This window comes from Xenopus tropicalis, chromosome 8 (genome assembly GCF_000004195.4).
Source record: "Xenopus tropicalis strain Nigerian chromosome 8, UCB_Xtro_10.0, whole genome shotgun sequence".
Taxonomy (NCBI): domain Eukaryota; kingdom Metazoa; phylum Chordata; class Amphibia; order Anura; family Pipidae; genus Xenopus; species Xenopus tropicalis.
Window position 1 is genome coordinate 68,706,262 of NC_030684.2, and position 23,061 is coordinate 68,729,322.

A 23,061-nucleotide genomic window follows, 5' to 3' on the forward strand; every position below is an offset into this window, starting at 1 on the left:
TTTGCTGAAATATATAGGGGTGAGTCTCCCAATACAAGGAATGACTTGTGTGCCCAAGAGCTTGTGGGGCAACTAGTGGCAAATGAACTCAAGGAAAAACAGCAACATCTTACAAAAATGCGTTGAAGTCAATGGGAAGGCAAAATTACATAGCAGTTAAGGGTTTTTTTTAGCTCTGCAATAGTATAAACATTGCCCTACATTGTTACAGAAGCTCCTTTTCACTATGCTACAACTGTTCAGTATAGAAATAAAGTACCATCTTGATATTCTTTCTCCTAGTTGTCAGATCAGAGATTCCCTAAATCAGGTTGACCCAATGTGCTGGCAAAACAGTAAATGTACCCTCTTAACTGATTCCAGATCCTTGGGGACAACCCTTTACTACCTTTAAAGGAGCTTTTACATAGTTACATAGTTACATAGGGTTGAAAAAAGACCAGAGTCCATCAAGTTCAACCCATCCAAGTAAACCCAGCACACACAACCCACACCCACCAATCCATACACCCACATACACAAACCACACATACAACCACCAACACTAACTGTAGATATTAGTATCACAATAGCCTTGGATATTCTGATTGTTCAAGAACTCATCCAGGCCCCTCTTAAAGGCATTAATAGAATCTGCCATTACCACATTTTTAGGAAGGGCATTCCACAACCTCACTGCCCTCACCGTGAAAAACCACCTACGCTGCTTCAAATGGAAGCTCCGTTCCTCTAATCTATAGGGGTGACCTCTGGTGCGTTGATTGTTTTTATGGGAAAAATGAACATCCTCCATCTGCCTATAATCCCCTCTAATGTACTTGTACAGAGTAATCATGTCCCCTCGCAAGCGCCTCTTTTCCAGAGAAAACAACCCCAACCTCGACAGTCTAACCTCATAGTTTAAATCTTCCATCCCCTTAACCAGTTTAGTTGCACGTCTCTGCACTCTCTCCAGCTCATTAATATCCTTCTTAAGGACTGGAGCCCAAAACTGCACTGCATACTCAAGGTGAGGCCTTACCAGGGACCTATAAAGAGGCAAAATTATGTTTTCATCCCTTGAGCTAAAAAGTTGTAAAATGCAACAACTTGCACCAGCATTCAGGTAACCTACTTTTTATAAGGGTAAGTTGGTGCCTCTCACAGTATACTGTATTTAGGACTTGAAGATATTGTTCTCGGAAGCCTCTTCATTATTATTTACAAGTTTATATATAAGGCCTTTTCTGCACAAGCTTTATTCAGAATCGAATGGCTCATGGGGCAGTTTATTACAGTTTAATTAAGCTGGCAGAGAAATACATGAAACCACTTATGCTGTTTCCTATTGATTTTAATAAAATCTGCCTGACACAGCAAATACAGTTAGTTTTTTTTCTCCAAAATAATCCATTAGAGCATTTTAATAATCACCTGTACTAACAATATGTAACCCCTTTTTGGCTAAAAAGCACTTAAATACCAGGCTATTGGTAGAACATGGGGTACATGTGACTCTCATGCAACAGGATGGGCCTTCGCTTAGGTGGAAGAGACCTGGATAGAGCTGAGGATGTAGTTTAACTACAACTCACTGATTCTGTGTAATGCAGGTATATTAAATAGGACACCAGAAGGTTCTATAGTTGAACTATAATACAGACTTTATTTTCCAAGACAGATATTATAAGTGCAGAGATAGATCAATACTCACGGGAACAAGGTATAAATAGCAGAACCCACTTAGGACAGCAAAGGAGGGTACCACCGGTTCATCCCACCTCTTTTGGAGTCTGGGCAGGGTAAAGTACCTGTCAGCTGGGCACCACTTTGGAAGGCAGACTGGATAGTGATTTCAGTCCCCAGGTTGATAACCTTTAACTCTTGTGGGTCCTACGGCCAGGGCCGCCATCAGGGGGGCACAGCGGGTACAACTGTCCCGGGCCCGGGCAATTTTTACTTTCAATAAAATCCGGGCCCTGTCATTGGTTGCGCCTCGTGTGTATGGGTGACGTCAGTACGCACGGGGCGCAACCTTATAAAAGGGCCTGTGTGCGGTCGTGTGTAGGCAGAAGTGCAGAGGCGGCGTGTGAGGGGAAGATGCTGCTGAAGCCACCGAAGAGCAGAAGTAAAATGCTGCTGGGCACCAATGTATTAGGGGGGGCCACGGGGCACACTGACTTATGGGGGCACTGCTGCTGGGCACCAATGTACTAGGGGGGGCTGGCTCTTGGCACCAATGTACTTGGGGGCACTGCTGCTGGGCACCAATGTACTAGGGGGGCACTGCTCTTGGCACCAATGTACTAGGGGGGCACTGCTCTTGGCACCAATGTACTAGGGGGGCACTGCTGCTGGGCACCAGTGTACTAGGGGGGCACTGCTGCTGGGCACCAGTGTACTAGGGGGGCACTGCTGCTGGGCACCAATGTACTAGGGGGGGCCGCTGGGCACCAATGTACTAGGGGCGCACTGTTTCTGGGCACCAATGTATTAGGGGGGCCCTGGCTACCAATGTTTTAGGGGCACTGGCTACCAATGTTTGTGTGTCCCTTATACTGATGGGAGGGGTCACTGGGGGAGGGGCCATTAGGGGGCAGGGCGTGGGAGGAGGAGGAGGGCCCTGAAAATTTTGTTGTGAGGGGCCCCGTGATTTCTGATGGCGGCCCTGCCTACGGCTGGGCAGAGATCAGGGTTTATACTAACCTGTATCCTGTCACTAGTCTGTGGCCCTAAGTTAAGGCAACATTGCCTAGTAGAAGAAATATTTCCGACTGTCTTCTAGTTGGGGCCTTAGCTGCCCTTACTATTTTGTTCTTACTACTCTCACTCCTCCTAGAGGGTGCTATAACAAAGCTGCTAATTTAGTGCAAACTAGATACATAGCACTCTGCCTAGTAACAGTAGAATTAAGTGAAGGGGTAGGGTTTAAAGGAACAGTAACACCAGAAAATGAAAGTGTATAAAAGTAACTAAAATATAATGTGCTGCTGCCCTGCACTGGTAAAAGTTGTGTGTTTACTTCAGAAATTCTACTATAATTTATATAAATAAGCTGCTATGTAGCCATGGAGGCAGCCAATCAAAGGAGAAAAGGCACAGGCACATAGCAGATAACAGATAAAACACTATTGTATTCTACAGAGCTTATCTGTTATCTGCTATGTAACCTGTGCCTTTTCTACTTTTTTCCAGCTTGAATGGCTGCCCCCGTGGCTACACAGCAGCTTATTATATAAATTATAGTAGTGTTACTGTAGCAAACACACCAGTTTTACCAGTGCAGGGCAACAGTGCATTATATTTTTATTACTTGAAAGCTCTTTCATTTTTTAGTGTTACTGTTCCTTTAAAGCCATAGGGGAGCTAAACCCTATGGGTCCCTACAAATATGTACTAGTAATATTAGGCAGTTTCTATTAGGACTATATGGCGCTTGCATCTCAGCACAAAGTAAATACATTTGAGCTTCAAGTTATACTGAGTTACCCAAATCCTGCAAAAATCAATTCCTCGGCATGAACAATGTTATTTTCAATCTTTGCAAATGTGGCGACTAATGAATGCTATTTGACCACTTTATCAGCACTAAACCCATAGTACTGTATATTTGATTATTTGAAAATACTGTTGGCAAATAACTCTATAACATTGTATCTCTCATAGATACATTAGGATGTTTAAGACGATAATTTGTGACCAGGACAGGTAATTATTTTCAGAGAGGAGGAGCGCAGATGAATGTAGCAGTGCGCTAGATAGTGAAGGCCGTGCAGGCAGCAGGCAGGGAAGCTGTTAGAGCCTCCTCCAATGGGCGTGGGGCTGTTGTGTTGCCTCACGACCCTTTCCCATGATCCTGCGAGAATAACCGGCAGTCCTGCCCCCGTTATGGCGCCGCTGGTAGCGATGAAACCGGGCTCTCGGGGCAGGAAAGCATGGACGATGCTATTGCTATTGCTGGCGCTGGCGCTGGACCGAGCTGGGGCCCAGGACAGTGTCATAGAGGAGATTGTAACAGAGAAACAGGTGGAAGCCAGTCACCGACAGGACAGTGCCAACCTTCTAGTCTTCATCTTGTTGCTCACCCTCACCATTCTCACCATTTGGCTTTTCAAGCACAGACGATTCCGTTTTTTGCATGAGACTGGCTTGGCAATGATATACGGTCAGTACCAGAACCCCCTTAACTCGGTGTGTGCCAAAGGGCTCTCTCTATTGTCAATCTGACACAGCAGTTCCCAAAGTGGGGCACACCGAGGGCCAGTTATTGTGAGAGCTGGGCTAAATGCAGTTTCACTTACATCTGGTATTGGGAGCCTGATATGAAGGCCAATTATGATAAGATCTGAGTAAACGCTTATTTTGTACCCTGAATATTTATTGAACTGTGACTGACATAGGTTTGCTACACCTGTCATGTTCCAATATACCAAGGGGGTCCTGGCCAAACGTTGGGGCTTAAACTGAAAAAGTCTGACAACCTAGAACTTACCAGTCTGTCCCCTGGCTCTGTTACCTGGAGCTTTTTTAAACCCTTGTCCTCCTCAGTGGATTTACAGACATAACCTGCATTATTTTTTACTTTCTCAGTCCATAGATGATGGGACACTTCCTCAGGTCTAATCGTTGTACTGTTAGTTTAGCTTCCATGGACTGCTTGCATGTGTTTGTGATTTCAACCTTTAATCCAGAGGTTTGGGGTTGAGGCCCTTCTTTGTGTGCCAGCATTTGATTAGGCACAACTTAGTTAATCATAGTACATATAGTTAAAAACATAGTTAAAACCGTGACTGTGTTAAAATGTTAGAGCTAGCTAATAAAGTAAATAATCATTTGCTCCCAGTCCCAGTCCCAGACTTTATCATGCCTACTGGCTCATCCTCTGTCTGTTTCACTAAGCCCCCATGGTGGGGCACCCACATAGCTGGGAGTCTCTGTTATATGCCCAAGTCCATGTATGGGGTTTCTGTGCTGAGTCTCCCATCAGTCACTTGCTATTATAAAACCAACTCCTGCCATTTACCATGAGTTAAAACTCCACAGCCTGGTCACTGGTCATGTTTTATGTCTTCCAAGATCTCTTACAGTGGATTTATAGAGTCAGATGCTTTTGTATTCTGCACTAAACCTAACCTCACTCATCACTAGCACTTGGTTTCTGTTCTCATCAAGTCCGCCCTGGCTGCCATACAAAAATGGAAAATGTAGAACTGTTGGTCATATGTGAGCCAGGTGCTGTTCGTAATACACAACTGCTCATCTTGGCCCCCATTTTGCTTGACAACTTATGCCAATTTTTTGCCGTGTGCTGTGCGGGTGGCAATGTTTAACCCTTTCAAGACCTTATTAGCCTAATTAGGGTTCAGATTCGGTTCGGTATTTGCCCAAATTCTTTACGAAGGATTCTGGGGTTTGGCCTAATCCCAAAAATTTGGTGCATCTACCATATTTTATTGATATTAAGGGGTGACAGTTTATTTACCTTTTTTATAACCACTACACTTGGTAATATGTGTAATAGTATATTTTATCAAGACACCTACATGCAGTCTGTCTTCACCTTTTTTCTCAGGGGTTCCAAATTATATTGCAGAATCAACTTTCCCACCCAAAAATTGGGTTTAGAACCATTAATCTGCTTTGTTTTAATCTATATTTATTGTAGGAATAAAATATGATATTTAGGGGAATCATGGGGACCAGTGTTTGCGTACTGACCCACAGGTTAAGAATCCTTGCGCTAGACATAGTTCTCCCCATGTCAGGCACATCACGCTGAGAAAATACCTTCACAACAGGTGCCATTTGCACCCTGGAAAAATGCTTCTTTTTTTGCCAACTGGCTATACACTCCTAAGTTTATACAGGTAATGTTATCTGAAGTACACAGGTGTGTGTGTGTGTGAGAGATATTGTTCTATCATTATTATTTATATCATTATTTATTATAAATTGACAAAGTATTTCACAGTACTGTTACAAGTCATGTTACAGTCATGTTACAAGCCTAAATACAATACTACTGGTGCTCACCACCTAAAGAATATTATTTAAGTAAGACCAACCAATCTGTCCAAAGTATTGAGTTTACATTTTTAGTGGTCCCTTAACCTTTCTTGTCTGTCCCTCCCTTCTGCTCATATTCAAAATTGTTCATTTCATGTAAATGTAAAAAAAGTGAAAATCCTTTTATTTTGCTATGTAGGATATCGAATAGATGCCTTTAGTTTCTTCATATGTCCATTCTTTCACTCTCTGATGTGAGAATATAGTACTTTTTTATAGTATTCCTTTCCCTTTGGGGAGGTCCGGCAAAACAATAATTTATATAGTACTCAAATTTCAACTGACTTCCCTGCAAATTTAATCACAGGTTAACTAGTAACCTAGTGTGGCATGATGAAACTCTACATAGAACATATAAGGGTATATTCATTAAGTGTGAGAGAAAATACCAGATGCAATTCTGTTGTTATTTATAGGCATTGTATTTTGTTAGGATCTTGTGCTTCTCAAATAAGATGCATTGTTTTGTGTGTTTTCATATCACACTTTTTTTAGTTTAACTTGTTGCATTATTTTCCTGGTTTTATCTTGATAAATTTGGTGATGATTTTGTACAGGTTACAGCATAACTAAAATAAAAGATCAGATGTTTATGTAATACTGCATGCATTATCTTTTATTGACCTTTAGTGAATAGACTAAAGGATGTTTGATCCTTGTAGGTGCTTTCTTCACTTTATCTGCAGCATTAAATAAAGGAATTTCTAATCTCTCAATAGAGTGGGTTTTGGCTAGCAACATGTTAATTAGTCGAGTGCAAACGCAACTGAACATGGAAAATTAAATACTGCTATGTGGATATCAGTGAAGCGTGCAGCCTCAAGCTTCATGTGATCTAAAAAAAGTAGAAGTTCTATAAAGGGCACATACTAGAGAGACATGTGAAAGCAGAAATCAGTGCTGGAGAAAGGAACACATGGTCACATGATCACTTTTACCATCGCAAGGTGATTGTATCAAAGTAAATCATTTATTGTGTACTATGCACACCCATGGCAAATTATTTCTTTTTTTATTGTTTTTTAAATTGCAGTTGTTTACAGGCTAAATCAATTTTAGGCTAATCAATTTTTAATAAAGTCAGAATTCACATTTTAATTGTGCGTGGAAGCTTTGTGTGATATTGTTAAAAGTTAGTGCCAACAAATCAGTTCTCTGTTTGCTTATAATGAGGGATCAGTTTTCTCTACAACAGTTCTGTTTAGCTTTATGTCATGGAGTTGTGATATACACTCTAATAGAATCACTTAAAAGGACAACTCCAAATTTCCCACTCCTTTTTAAAAAAATAAATAAAAGCCCCTGGTTTCCCAGGTTGATTTTCCAATAAGAATAAAATAAAAAAAGGTAAACTGCAATATGAAATAAAAAGATTAGCTGCAGTGTAACCCCACAATGTGACAAATTTGTGGAAAATGGAATACTATTATAATAAACTGGATAGTTAAATGATTATATTTACTGCTGTGGCAGTAAATTGTTACCAGAAATTAGCTGGTTTAAAAATAGTTATCTGGCACCCTTCATTGAAAGGAAACTATCGCAATACAACATTTTGCAGCAGTATCCAGTGTTACCTAGAGTTTAGGTCATTACTTTGGAATGAACCATATAGTTTTTTTCTGGCCAAAACAGTAATTTATCAACATTCCATCTTTGATAAGAATCTTTTTAGTTGTTGTTAATAAAAACAATGTTAGCAATCTGGAACTCGAACTCAAGTGGTATGTCTCCTTATCTTTCAGTTGGCCTATGGTAGACACATAGGTTGGGTTAAAAAAAAGACCAGTCTGTCATGTTCAACCCTTCCAAGTGAACCCCAGTGCACATATATACACACTCATACCAACCTATCTATACACTCACATATATAAACTATATACCAATATCTAACTATAGATTTTAGTATCACAATAATTTTTGATATGCTTGTTCAAAAATTATCCAAGCCACTTTTAAAGGCATTAATAGAATCTGCCATCACAACATCGGAAGAGCATTTCACAACCTCACTGCCCATACTAAAAGGAATCACCTATGCTTTTTCAAATAAATGTTTTGGTCCTCTAAAGGGGTGACCTCTCTGGTGCATTGATCCTTTTTATGGGGAAAATGTAATTATGCCCCCTCGCAGTCTAACCTCCTAGTTTAAATCTTCCATGCCTTCTACCAGTTTAATTACACTTCTCTGCACTCTCTCCAGCTCATTAATATTCTTCTTAAGGGCTGGAAGCCAAAGTAGCACTGCATACTCAAGGTTAGGCCTTACCAGGGACCTATAAAGGCAAGAATTATATATATATACATCTCTTGTGTTAATGGCCTTTTTTTATGCAACACAGTACTTTATTTGGTTTAGCAGCCATGGAATGACCTGCCTGGTCACATCCCTCTGCAAAGTTGCAGCAAAGTGACAGCATCCTACATGGAATTTATGACTTTACATAATTATCATCAATAAAACTAGAAACAATACTTTCAATGCCCACCTCCTGGTCATTACTAAACAAGTTAAAAAGCAAAGGATGAAGGACAGACCCCTGTGGGACTCCAAGACACTGGTCCATTTAGAAAATGTTCGATTTACCACAACCGTGTAATCTACAAGCAAAGTCACAAAATTTTCATACCGAACGATTGTAAACAGCGGCAGAACCTTTTCCGAATTTTTGGCGCAAGCGTATGAAAAAGTCGCGCAAGCGCAAAAAAATCAGCAAAAATACGCTCGGAGCGTTCGAATCTTAATAAATCTCCCCCATAGTATTGTGATTTTCAATGTATTCAAGTATCTTACCCTTATTACACCTTCCACAATCTTTCCTTGGAATCTTTATCACTGGTGCCAAACTAACAGGCCTATAATTTTCAGGTTGAGAATGGGATCCCTTTTTGAATAACACTACCACATTCACAAGTCTCTCAACACCATGCCAGACCTCAATGAATCCTGAAAAATGAAGCAAATAGGTTTGACAATCAAAGCCCTAACCTTATATAGTACCCTGGGATAAATAGTGTCTGGTCCTGGACCTTTGTTTACATTTAGATGTTCAAGTCTCTTTTGAACTTTCTCCCATTCATCAGTAGTTGTAGTACTACAATTGGGTCTATTAAAATGGAAACCTTCATTAGTTGGTTACTCAGTTGTGTAGACAGACAATAAAATAACAGTTCAGAGTTTTTTCTTACGTCATTTTTTTTAAAAATAAATTATTTACATATTTAATAAATTATTTTGTAATTTTTTATACTCCTTGCTGCATTACCCTTTTCCATCAAAATTTTAACTTGCCTGATAGCTTTTTTACATGCTTTATTGGCATCCTTGTACCTGATGAAAGTTTCAGCTGTCTCAACTAACCTGAATGCCTTAAAAGGAAGGAAAGGCTAAATCAATAGGGGTGCTAAATGCTACACACCCCCCCCCCCCGCAGTGATTGTAATTGCTTACCTGAAACCCCCGACCAGTGCTCCTGTTAGGAGAAGACTGCACTGGCCCGGGGTAAATACAGGCAAGTGATCCTCTTTCTTCCTTCACCTTTCGTAGTGATCCCGGGACCCACGCATGTGCTGTTGTGGGAAAAAGATTTTTTGTTAAAATTTGGCTTTTCACTGTACTGTTCATGCGTGAAGACTGAAGGAGGAAGAGAAACTGTGGCTCGCATACATCCTGGCTAGTGAAGTTTTCTCCTAACAGGAGCACCGGCTGAGGGTTTCAGGTGAGCGATTACAATCACCTAATATTTTGGCACCCCCAGGGTAACTTTCTTTCTCCTTTAAATGCACATTTTTTCTTACCATCCTTGACACCAACATTTTTATCAAACCATAAAATGGACTGTTGTGATGTCTTTCCTTGCTTAGAAGATGAATATACTGACATGTATATTTATTAAGACATTCCATTATCCTTCTGTGTGTAACCCTTGTGAAAGGCCGTTCTCAGTCAATATTGCAGAGATGCCCTTATACTGCAGTGCATTCATTCACCAGAAAACCCCCCCAAAAAACACCTGTATATACAGTAGCTTGCAAAAGTATTCGGCCCCCTTGAACTTTTCCACATTATGTCACATTACAGCCACAAACATGAATCAATTTTATTGGAATTCCACGTGAAAGACCAATACAAAGTGGTGTACACGTGAGAAGTGGAACGAAAATCATACATGATTCCAAACATTTTTTACAAATAAATAACTGTGGGGTGTGCACAATTATTCAGCCCCCTTTGGTCTGAGTGCAGTCAGTTGCCCATAGACATTGCCTGATGAGTGCTAATGACTAAATAGAGTGCACCTGTGTGTAATCTAATGTCAGTACAAATACAGCTGCTCTGTGACGGTCTCAGAGATTGTCTAAGAGAATATTGGGAGCAACAACACCATCAAGTCCAAAGAAAACACCAGACAGGTCAGGGATAAAGTTATTGAGAAATTTAAAGCAGGCTTAGGCTACAAAAAGATTTCCAAAGCCTTGAACATCCCACGGAGCACTGTTCAAGCGATCATTCAGAAATGGAAGGAGTATGGCACAGCTGTAAACCTACCAAGACAAGGCGGTCCACCTAAACTCACAGGCCGAACAAGGAGAGCGCTGATCAGAAATGCAGCCAAGAGGCCCATGGTGACTCTGGACGAGCTGCAGAGATCTACAGCTCAGGTGGGGGAATCTGTCCATAGGACAACTATTAGTCGTGCACTGCACAAAGTTGGCCTTTATGGAAGAGTGGCAAGAAGAAAGCCATTGTTAACAGGAAACCATAAGAAGTTCAGTTTGCCACAAGCCATGTGGGGGACACAGCAAATGTGGAAGAAGGTGCTCTGGTCAGATGAGACCAAAATGGAACTTTTTGGCCAAAATGCAAAACACTATGTCTGGCGGAAAACTAACACTGCACATCACTCTGAACACACCATCCCCACTGTCAAATATGGTGTTGGCAGCATCATGCTCTGGGGGTGCTTCTCTTCAGCAGGGACAGGGAAGCTGGTCAGAGTAGATGGGAAGATGGATGGAGCCAAAAGTCTCTGCAAAAAACTTGAGACTGGGGCGGAGGTTCACCCTCCAGCAGGACAACAACCCTAAACATAAAGCCAGGGCAACAATGGAATGGTTTAAAACAAAACATATCCATGTGTTAGAATGGCCCAGTCAAAGTCCATATCTAAATCCAATCGAGAATCTGTGGCAAGATCTGAAAACTGCTGTCCACAAACGCTGTCCATCTAATCTGACTAAGATGGAGCTGTTTTGCAAAGAAGAATGGGCAGTCAGTCTGTTGATGTGCAAAGCTGGTAGAGACATACCCTAAAAGACTGGCAGCTGTAATTGAAGAAAAAGGTGGTTCTACAAAGTATTGACTCAGGGGGCTGAATAATTACGCACACCCCACTTTGCAGTTATTTATTTGTAAAAAATGTTTGGAATCATGTATGATTTTTGTTCCACTTCTCACGTGTACACCACTTTGTATTGGTCTTTCATGTGGAATTCCAATAAAATTGATTCATGTTTGTGGCTGTAATGTGACAAAATGTGGAAAAGTTCAAGGGGGCCGAATACTTTTGCAAGCCACTGTAAGTAATGGCACTTTTGCATTTTAGGGCCAAAATATGCTGTACCAGCTGTGTCAGAAAGTCAGTGGTACAGTAGGTGGCACAACTGGGCGGTTTTATACCAGCAGCATGTGCTGTGAGCGTTAGGTCAGTGTCATGTGTGGATATTTTTTGTCACAGGAGAAATGAAATATCTGTAGGGCACAACAAGCTCATTACTAACCCAACAAACCTAAGAATGAGAAAGCAGAAGGCAAATTAGTATTGGTTCCTTGTTAAAAATCCCCTCCCTAAAAATAAAGTTAACACAAATGATAGCTAATGCCGTCGCAACTTCTGATTTTAAAATAGTGCTTTGTTTTCCACTGACAGTGGTGATTTTACCATGCTAGTAAATAAATGGATTTTCAGATTGATACCTTTTTTGTTTTCTGTAGTAAAGTAGTTAGAGGTTTTGATTATCTCCATATTCTTATCGTGAGCAGGCTGGCTTCAGATTTGGCTATACAGACATTAGGGCCGTGGTAGATGGGAAGATTAGTCGCCTGCGACTGCGACAGTGCCATCCCATTGAATGTAAATTGCCAGTATGATGGCATATGTGGCGACATGATTTCCCGAAATCGCGGAAGTTTCCTCTCAAGGCCCGAAGGCCCGTGGTAGATGGGGAGATTAGTCATCTTGCCTTGAGAAGAAACTTCTGCAATTTCCAGAAATCACAGCGCCACGTTTACATTTTCGCCAGTGGGATGGCATTTCGGGGAGATTTGTTGCGGGCGACTAATCTCCCCATGTGTCACAGCCTTTAGATGGTATGGGTTACTGCTTGCATGCAGCTTATTACATTAAGTCCCCATGGCATACTAGAAGGGATGAGGCAAAAAATATGGGATTATCAGATACTTAAAGAAAGTGCAGCTATAGAAGGTAATGTAATCATGAAATATTACTGGTAAAGCAAAAGAATGCTGGAGATCTTCTCATGACCAGCCACTATTACCTTCAGATGTTCTCAGCGAGTTTTTTCTGTCATACTCCTGTATAAGAGCAGCTTGAAGCTTAAAGGACCATGAGAGCTGTGTCCGTGTGATGAACTGGGGTTTCTCGCATAAATATACTGGCCCACTAATACTATCCTGAGGCTATATTTACTTCAGGTTTTACTTACTCCAAAATATTCAGGAACTTTTTGAGAATGTGTGGGCCATAGAGCTGGTTTATTGATGTGCCACTAAAATGCTTTTTTTCCCCCCTCAAAGGTCTGATTGCTGGTGTGGTTTTACGGTATGGAATTCATGTTCCTAGCGATGTGAACAATGTGACTATGAGCTGTGAGCTTCAGACAAGCCCAGCTACCCTGCTGGTGAATGTGAGCGGCAAGTTCTATGAGTATATGCTGAAGGGGGAAATTAGTTCTAAGGCACTCAATAATGTTCAGGATAATGATATGCTCAGAAAGGTAAGCCAGTGGTTTTTCTATTTTTTTTTTTTTTTTTTTTTTACAGAGTGCAGTAAGTGAGACCTGTATGTTCTTTAGGTGGTCGAGTGGTTAATCCTCTCTAACTCTTATGCACTAAAAGAAAGCCTAAGTCAACCCATTTATCTAATGGATTCCTTACCAATTAATCTTGTATTAAATGGATAATACAGTGCCCTCCATAATGTTTGAGACAGACATATTTTTCTTTGATTTACTCCTCTGCTCCTCAGTGTACAATTTGAAATCAAACAATTAAGACATGATTAAAGTGCGCATTCCAGTCTTTAATTTAAAGTTGTTTGCATACATTTCAGTTCCATATAGAAATTACAACGCTTTTTATACATGGTCCCCCTCATTTCAGGGCACCATAATGTTTGGGACAAAGTAATGGTAGGTATATTAAAGCAGTCATGTTTAGTGCTTTGTTGCATATCCCTTGCACGCAATGGCTTCTTGAAGTCTGTGATTTATAGACATCAGCAGGTGCTTAGTATCTTCTCTGGTGATGCTCTGCCAACCCTCTACTGTACCCACCTTCAACTCCTGCTTGTTCTGGGGCTTCTCCCTTTAAGTTTCCCCTTCAGCATATGGAAGGCATGCTCAATTGGATTTAAAATGATTCATTAAAGTTTTATATCCTTGTAATAAGTTGTATGAATTTTGAGTCATTAAAGGGATAGATTACCTTTAAATTAACTTAAGAGATGATTTGTAACTGGTCTGCACTTTTGGAATTTTAGAGGCTATCTAGTTGCTAGGGTCAAATGTATCCTAGCAACCAGGCAGTTTGAATGAGACTCGAATATTAATAGGAGAGAGTCTGAAAAGAAAGCTAAATATTAAAAAGGAAAAAGAGTTGGCAAAGTTAGTGCAAATTATACAAAAACTAAGAACTAAAAACTTGCAAAAGAACAGGCCGTTCTATAACAAGCTGAAAGTTAATTAAAAGGTGAACTACCCTTGTAGTATACCTTCTGATAACTTTTTTTTTTTTCATTCCAGTTGCTTTCAGGTAGTATACTAGAAATAAAGACTTTTCTATTCCTTTCTTCTTCTTCTTCCAAGATTTCAGTTCAACCTTTAACTTTCCTGGTGTTTCCCAGTAGAAGCTCAGTAAGCCAGGTATAGGCTGTCTAAATTGGTATAATTTGCTACATGCCTTAAAGGAACAGTAACACCAAAAAATGAAAGTGTATAAAAGTAACTAAAATGTTATGTGCTGCTGCCCTGCACTGGTAAAAGTTGTGTGTTTACTTCAGAAAGTCTACTATAATTTATATAAATAAGCTGCTATGTAGCCATGGAGGCAGCCATTCAAAGGAGAAAAGGCACAGGCACATAGCAGATAACAGATAAAACACTATTGTATTCTTCAGAACTTATCTGTTATCTGCAATGTAACCTGTGCCTTTTTTCCAGCTTAAATGGCTGCCCCCGTGGCTACACAGCAGCTTATTATATAAATTATAGTAGTGTTACTGTAGCAAACACACACAGTTTTACCAGTGCAGGGCAACAGTACATTATATATTTATTACTTTAAAGCTCTTTCATTTTTTGGAGTTACTGTTCCTTTAATACATTTATCAAGAGAATTGGAGTTGGAGATCTCCCCCCATCCCCTTACTGAGCGTTAGTGACTTATCTAGATCATAGGTATTTTCTGCTACATACTGGCTGTTCTTAGAAGAATCTGCTCCATACTGGCTAGAGCCTGTTCAGTCATTATTTTCATGTACAGTATTAAAGAGGGAACACTTTTTGTTGTCTTTGATTGTTACTTTTTTTGTATTTAGAATACATTTTCCAAATTCTAGATTTTAAAACAAGTTTATGAAATGTTACTTAAAGGTGCTGGTTAATATTTTTACATATTGAGTTTACATATAGTATATGTGACATAGCTGGTGAGCCCTATGCATGTTGTTAGTGCAAATTTTCAACAACACCTACACCCCTGCCCATAGGGTTAAACTGGTCAACATGTAGCCCTGTGTGCTTTTAGAAAAACATACAAGAATGACTGGCATTTTCTGAACATAACTGTTACTTCTTGATAAATCTCCTATTTTCTATCTCCACCAAAAAAAAAGCCTAGGGTACTTTCCCACTGTGTAATGTCATTATGTTGTACTGGTGTTCCAGGCATTCTCTGGGCCAGTGTGTATTATATATTGTTTCCTCAAAGTCCTAATGCAGTAAATTTAACATTTTGGGTTCTTGCTGGTTCAATATGATTAGTTAACAGTCAAATATTTTTTCTTCATAAGCTAAGATATGTTGCTTAACATCATAATTTTCTTACCTTATATATAGGTTACTTTTGATACAGAAGTCTTTTTCAATATCCTACTTCCACCAATCATCTTTTATGCAGGATATAGTTTAAAAAGGGTAAGTGAGAAGTTTTGTTGTTGGCTACCACTGTTTTTAAGAAACTTGACCATGCATGTTTCTGGTATGTTTATATTAATTTTTAGACCTCACATTTCCAGCATGGTTATATTTATAGACTACACATGCTTCTGGCATGGCTATGTTTACCTGAGTCTAGTACAATTAACTAAATTGGAATAATGGTTAGTAAAGCAGAAATAAAGGTGGAATCACTGGGGGGAGCTAAAATGTTAGGCAACCCTCTGTGATTAAGATCACTTACCTGATAGGCTGGTGCTCCTATTAGCAGAAAATCGCTCCAGTCATGCGCACCAGTACATGCAGGCAAGCGACCCTGTTCCTTTCTTCTCCTAGTGCTGCGCTCCTGAGGCCCACACATGCACAGCAGAGTCAAAAAGCCAACTTTTGATAAAGTTCAGCTTTTCACTCTATTGCTCATGCACAGCTGGCACTAAGAAAGACGACGGAAGAGGATCCCTGGTCTGCATTTACTCTGGGCTGGTGAAGTTTTTTGCTAACATGTTATAAGGTAAGTGAATACAATCACTGGCGACAGGGTTCTTAACATTTTGGCACCCCCATTGATTCCACCTTTCCTTCTCCTTTAAAATATGTAGTTTCTTTATATTGACCTTATATTTCATATTGTAATAATAATAGATATGCAGGGTAAAGAATATGTAAATATATTATTGCTTGTAATAATGAATATGTAAATGTGTATTATGGCTTATATCCTGGCCCTATTAAGGCTTGTATCGTCAAAAGTATGTTTATGGTTAACTTGCAGATGTTGGAGGGTAACTCATGACATAACCTCCGGTTTTAGAGGTTTAAATTTGTAAATGGACATGATTACTCTGTACAAGTACATTAGAAGGGATTATAGGCAGATGGGGGATGTTCTTTTTTCCCATAAAAACAATCAACGCACCAGAGGCCATCCCTTTAGATTAGAGGAACGGAGCTTCCATTTGAAGCAGCGTAGGTGCTTTTTCACGCTGAGGGCAGTGAGGTTGTGGAATGCCCTTCCTAGAGATGTGGTAATGGCAGATTCTGTTAATGCCTTTAAGAGGGGCCTGGATAAGTTCAAGCAGAATATCCAAGGCTATTGTGATCCTAATATCTACAGTTAGTATTAGTGGTTGTATATATAGTTTATGTAAGTTTATAGATTGGTAAGTATAGGTTGTGTGTGCTGGGTTTACTTGGATGGGTTGAACTTGATGGTCTTTTTTCAACCCTATGTAACTATGTAAATAATGTGAGTAATTTGTAATAATGTAAATACTACATTTTGTACAGTTGTGATGGTAAAGGTGGCCACACGTGGCGATTTCAGATCTTTGGTCGCACGAACGATCATACAATCTGCCACTAATCGTTCAGGAAAGAAACAGCAGATAAGGACGTAGAAACAATAGGATTTCTACCTCCTGGCGATTCAGCCCTGACGGGCAATTTTGCTCAGGCGCCTTCTATGGCGCCCGATCAAAATCTTTTAACTGGCCCGATCGGTGAGTCGACCGATAGCAGCAGCCTCCTGCGATATTGGTCGACTCACCGACTTGCCATACACGCACCGAATATCGTACGAAACGTGGTTTTGTACGATATTATCGGTGCGTGTATGGCCAACTTTAGGCATGTGCACTTTATAAAGTAAAGCCCAAAGTGGCTCTGTGTTTTTTCACTATTAGGGGCAGTGGCACACGGGGAGATTAGTTGGCTGGGAAAAAATCTTCGCTACCGTGGGCAACTAATCTCGAAATGCCATCTCACTGGCAAGAATGTAAATCTCTGGTGAGATTGCATATGCGTTGCTTCGGTTTTCCGAAGTCACACAAAGTTTCCTTGAGAGGCACAGGATTTAAATGCTTTTGTTTTATTATATATAAATAAGGTTATTTCTTCTGCAAACATTAGGTGCAAAGTCAGGGAAATTTCTAATGATCAATTTTATTTATGCTTTTATATTCAAAATATTTACAGTAAGCAAGGGGATTACTGTATGGAATATATATAATACAAACCCCAAGCTAGAGTAACATAAAATCCAATATACTGCTATTATCTGCAGCAGGTAGGGAGTAGTTAGTCTAAATAGGTGTAAGACATTTTTAGATAAACCCAACAAACTGTGAAAATGTTTGCCCTACCTCTTTGAATGCTTAGACAATATTTATTGTTGAATGTATACAGTGGTAAATGTTTTTCATGCTTTCTCAAGTATTTTTTTTTTTTTTTTTTTATGGGGATTTCTCTAATTCAGAGAAGAAACAATTCTGTACATGATGCTGTTTAAATAACTAACTTGATGTTTTCTAGAGGCATTTCTTCAGGAATATGGGCTCAATCCTTGCGTATGCCTTTCTTGGAACAGCAATTTCCTGTTTAGTAATAGGGTGAGTCTTCCTAAATATTACAACCATTGCATGCTAACTACATTTTTAGCTGCTGTTACCAACAGCAATTTTGCTACTTCTGAAATCACAGCTGCAAGATACAATATTTAAATGGATGCAACAAAATGATAAATGTGATTGACTCTTTTGAGATGGTGCCTACCTTCCAGGAGTTGAAAATAAAGGGACATTTTACATCACACCTGTTCCACCTGACTTTGCCTGAGACATCTAAAACTGTGCTTGCTTCTTGGGAAGCCTTGACACATTTAGAGTATGCACTTCCAGACTGTCTTGCTAAAGTTGGAACATTTAGGGATATATGTAAAAAGGATTAAAGTGAAGTAAGAAGGAATAAATAAAAGTATGTTTGATCATGCACACAAGGTCACTTCACTTGTTTTCGGCATTCAGCAAAGTTATTTAAAAAAAAAAATAAATTATCATTAATTTTAAGTATGCCTGAAGATGGAGATGTTTGTGAATGTTTAGTCAAAAAAGAAAAAAAAATCCAAATTCTGTTTCATCTGAATATATTAATCTTTCACCATTCACAAATTGTCTACTCACACTGGTAGCCATATTGGCCAATGCAGAATCAAGTTTGTGTCAGGCAGACATCAGTTCTGCTAATTATGTTTATACACAGATAATATCTTGGATGAAAAGATGAACTAATACCTCCAGAATCTGATTCTGCTTGCTTCCAATATTTTTTTCCCCAAATTACTTTTGTTTAACCCCATACACACATACAGGTGGGGCAGTTTGCTTAATAATTGACTGACATTATACCATCTTGTTAGGCTCCATTTGAATGCAGCCTTTTGATGTGCATTAGGCAAATTTTTCAGGGTCTCAAGAGTCAACTCCTCTCTTTATCTTGTGTTCCAGGGCTCTTTTGTATGGCTGTGTAAAGCTAATGAAAGTGACTGGAACCCTTGATGGGGATTTTTACTTTACTGACTGCCTGTTTTTTGGTGCCATTATTTCCGCAACTGATCCAGGTATGTTTTTTTTTCTTTAGCTTATTTCACTGAAATAGTGGTAGAAACAAAATTATGTCTTTAAAGGACAATGAAAGGTTAATATAAATTAAAAGTAAGTCTAAAGGCATTCTTTTTAAGTATTTACTGCATATCTAAATTCCCAGATCCCTCCTTGCTTCTCTGAGATATGGTGCTGGCAGTCTACAGCAGTGTGAAGACTACAGTGACATCACTGAAATCTCTCTGTCCTTCCTGTAGGCTGCCAGCGGCAGCCTTCCTATTCTCTGAGCATGTGTGTAACTTGATCCTGTCTCCTGTTCTGAGCTACACATGCCCACCAGCCAATCAGAAGCGGATCTGCCAGAGGGGAGGGGGGGGGGGAGGGAATGAAACACATGTGCAGTATGAAGCAAGGAGTGAAAGGAAGGGAGAATACCTTTTTAGAGATGGCTGCCTGTTCTAGAAAATGTGAAGTAAGTGTGACTGAGTAAATATTTGATTAGGTGAGCCAAAAATGTGGTGTTTTTACTAAACAATAGGAGGACTATTGGGCAGTATGCTTTTTACATTTTGACTTGCATTCTCCTTTAAAGATAAGTAATGAGCAAATTATTTAACTGTTAATAAAGCCAGGATGTATTTAAAGGAAACTATACCACAGAACAAAGTAGGTCTCTATAAAAATATATTGCATAAAACAGCTGATGTGAAACTTGCTTTTTACAAATAAACAATTTTCATAAAAATATACTTCTTTAGCAGTATGTGCTATTGGGTAAAAATGTTTACCATTTTAAATACACTACATTGTCTTTTTTTCCAACACTTCTTCCTGGTACCGTCAGAGCTGCATTAAGAGATACTGACAGAAATTCAGAAATTAAATGTTAAACTATCATAGCATTGTCTTTACATGAGCTATAGAATTTCGACATACAAGTATTTAACCAATACTTTTACATTACCAATCCAATCCCTGTGTTCCTCTATGAGGGGGCTGCCATATTTGTGCGGCAGGAGTCCAGTAGCAATAGAATCTATAACTGACTAGTGGAGAAGGGACAGTCAGGTTGGCAAAACCAGGTTTAAAGACTTCAAGTAACAGTTACTTACAAAAGCAGCCCTATCGGCAAAAAAATGATCAACATGACCTATAGGTAAGATTTTTTTTAATAAACCACTGATATAAACTGATGTTTAATTATTCTTTCTGGGTGTATAATTTCTCTTTAAGTTCAAGGTCTGTATCAAATCATTGCATTCAAAAAGCTACCCTATAATGGTGAGAAATAGTAGAAGCAAATTTGATACTAGAGTAAGCTGAATTGTATTAGTGGAAGCAAAATATCTTAAGGATATGGGTACTGACAGTACTGTGCCTTCCTTCTTGAGGGGGGAAGGAAGACAGAAATCAAGGCTGACCAAGAAGTAACTGGAGGTTTACACTGTAGCAACTTCAGGGAAACTACCATAACAGTATAAGTAGGTTTTGGTTTAAAAGTGAAAGTAAACCTAAGTAGTTGCATGAGGTACATATTGCAGTGATTTGTACTTATTTTCCTACTCGGTAGAAGCCAGTTCTATAAACTATTTCACAAGCTTAATATAGCCTTTGTTTGTTGTTTTAGTCACAGTCCTTGCCATATTCCATGAGCTCCATGTGGATGTAGAACTGTATGCACTTCTTTTTGGAGAAAGTGTTTTGAACGATGCTGTTGCAATAGTGTTGTCATCGTAAGTCAAACTTTCTTAGTAATATATTGATGCCAGAAATACTGGAAAATTTTCAAAATGCTTTAAAATTTTATCAAAATCTAAACTTAATTTATAATGTTTATGAGCATATATCTAAATGTAACTTATCCACCTCATTGGAATAAGCTTAGTACAATGAGATTAGATTTAGTTGTGTACAGACATAGACAGATACTGGTTGTCATTTCTGCCTTTTTAAATAAAATTGTAAGCCAGTCAGTCTCTGTCTTAAGCCAAAAAGATTGCCTTTCCAATTGGGTATATGAGTGGCAAAAATTCCAGAGAGTGTAGGTCATATCTTCCCTTGTAAGCAGTCTACACTTGACCATACTGCATAGTATAGATAGTATTATCCAAGAACTCTACAGAGTCTCTTCATGGGTGACTAAAGTGGGCAAAGCCTTTAAGGTTTACGATCAACTTTAGTTACATGTTACTCTGGCTTTTAAGTGGTACTGTATTTATAGGGTTATGGGGCAGTTCATAACTATATTAGCTGTGTGTCCAATGAACTGAAAAGACCCAGTGAAGATTTGTAGACAATAGATAAAAGATGGCTGATCACAGCTGAGAGTAAACCCATTGTAATAAAACAACTCTGCAGCAAAGAAAACAATTTTACAGGTGTAGCACAGTGTCAAGTGAAATTCATTTCCATGTTTGGCATTTCTGGTCCTTTAAAATGACAGCTGTACATTTAAAGGAACAGTAACACCAAAAAATGAAAGTGTATAAAAGTAATTACAATATAATGTACTGTTGCCCTGCATTGCTACAACTGGTGTGTTTGCCTCAGAAAGACTACTATAGTTTATAAAATTAAGCTGCTGTATAGCCATGGGGGCAGCCATTCAAAGGAGAAAAGGCACAGGTTACTTTGCAGATAACAGATAAACCCCCATTATATGGGGCTTATCTACCAGTTATCTGCTATGTAACCTGTGCCTTTTCTCCTTTTTCCAGCTTGAATGGCTGCCCCCATGGCTACACAGCAGCTTATTTATATAGTAGCTTTTCTGTAGCAAAAACACCATTTTTTTGCAGAGCAACAGCACATTATATTTTAATTACTTTAAAACACTTTAATTTTTTCATGTTACTGTTCCTTTAAGGCTATATTTATTCTTTCTAGGTGTAGAAAGAGTACAATATTTGTGTATGTTTCTTGAATATAATAATTGTTTTGTAATTGTTATATGATTTCATTTTTTGAACATCATTCATAGATAAATATTAACCAGACATTTACATGACTTTGTCTTTTTTACAGTTCAATTGTAGCATATCAGCCAGCAGGAGACAACAGTCACACGTTCGATATCACTGCCATGTTTAAGTGTATTGGGATGTTCCTTGGGATATTCAGTGGATCATTTGCAATGGGTGCAGCAACTGGAGTTGTAACTTCACTGATATCCTTCTTGTGGTTCTGAGGTCTTTGTTCCATGTCTGCAACTGCTGATAATGTGCTGCATTCCTTTAGGTCACTCTAAAAACAACCCAGATTTAAAGTCATACTTTAAACAAAACAAATTTTAGCTTCTAATTTACCAGTAAACTATACACAACCTTTTATGTTTTTGTTTAGCTGCAAAGCCGCATTCTCCTGAATTAAAAGAACACAATATTTTAATTTATGCTAATGCATTTTTAAATGCGCACACAGCCAAGCCTGTTTGGTTAGAAAGAACTGCAGTTCTGTCATAGTTAATACCGGCTAAAGCCAGAAATTCATTGTGCAATTATGAGGCATTTGAAGCAGACTTTTAGAAGGCAATGCATTCTAAATTTTGTATTAAAGGAACCGTTACACCAAAAAAATAAAATGTACCAAAATATTTAAAATATAATGTAGTGTTACCTTTTATTGGTGAAAGTTGTATGTTTGCCTCAGAAAGACTTCTATAGTTTATTTAAAATAGCTGCTGTGTAGTGTCATTTAAACTGTATTACATCACCATTTTTATTTTAATCTGGCCCACTGCAGCTAATGATTTGGGCAGCATCTATATAAGTAATAAAGCAAAGCCTAGAAATAAATGCAGTGACTGGCAAAGACCGACACCAGAAAAGGCTCTTCTTGCTCCATTAAAGTTCTGTTGACAGTTTGCCTTTTTCTTGCTTTGCCTTATCTTTCTTACAAAATGGATTTATACAGTGATTTATTACAGTGTTTTAGTAGCACAGCCTCTTTTCAGATCCTTTTCAGGTGTACTTTCCTACTGGCTGCCTTCTAGAGGTCATAAACACAAACTCCATACATTCTTTTTCCTTTAAGGAAAACATATAAACCCTTTTGCACTGGTAAAAACTGTGGTTTCCAGTGGCCAGATTGTTGTGAAAATCTTCTAGCATTTTTTTTCCTGTAAAAAAAAAAAAATAGGAATTGTATGGTCCAAGAATCTTTAGTTTTGCTAAGAAAAGAAATC

The 23,061-nt window shown here is 38.9% G+C and overlaps 1 protein-coding gene across 1 annotated transcript in view; it reads left to right on the top strand.

The window, feature by feature from the left end:
* The first annotated feature begins 3,741 nt into the window (after positions 1–3,741).
* Positions 3,742–23,061, top strand: part of slc9a6 (solute carrier family 9, subfamily A (NHE6, cation proton antiporter 6), member 6) — a 36,951-nt gene continuing 17,631 nt past the window's right edge. The window contains exons 1-7 of the mRNA XM_002932592.5: positions 3,742–4,144; positions 12,863–13,062; positions 15,403–15,480; positions 17,812–17,888; positions 18,783–18,895; positions 20,506–20,611; positions 21,903–22,044. Coding sequence (XP_002932638.3) covers positions 3,790–4,144; positions 12,863–13,062; positions 15,403–15,480; positions 17,812–17,888; positions 18,783–18,895; positions 20,506–20,611; positions 21,903–22,044 — 1,071 coding nt within the window. The 5' untranslated portion in view covers positions 3,742–3,789. The remainder of the gene's footprint in view (positions 4,145–12,862; positions 13,063–15,402; positions 15,481–17,811; positions 17,889–18,782; positions 18,896–20,505; positions 20,612–21,902; positions 22,045–23,061) is intronic.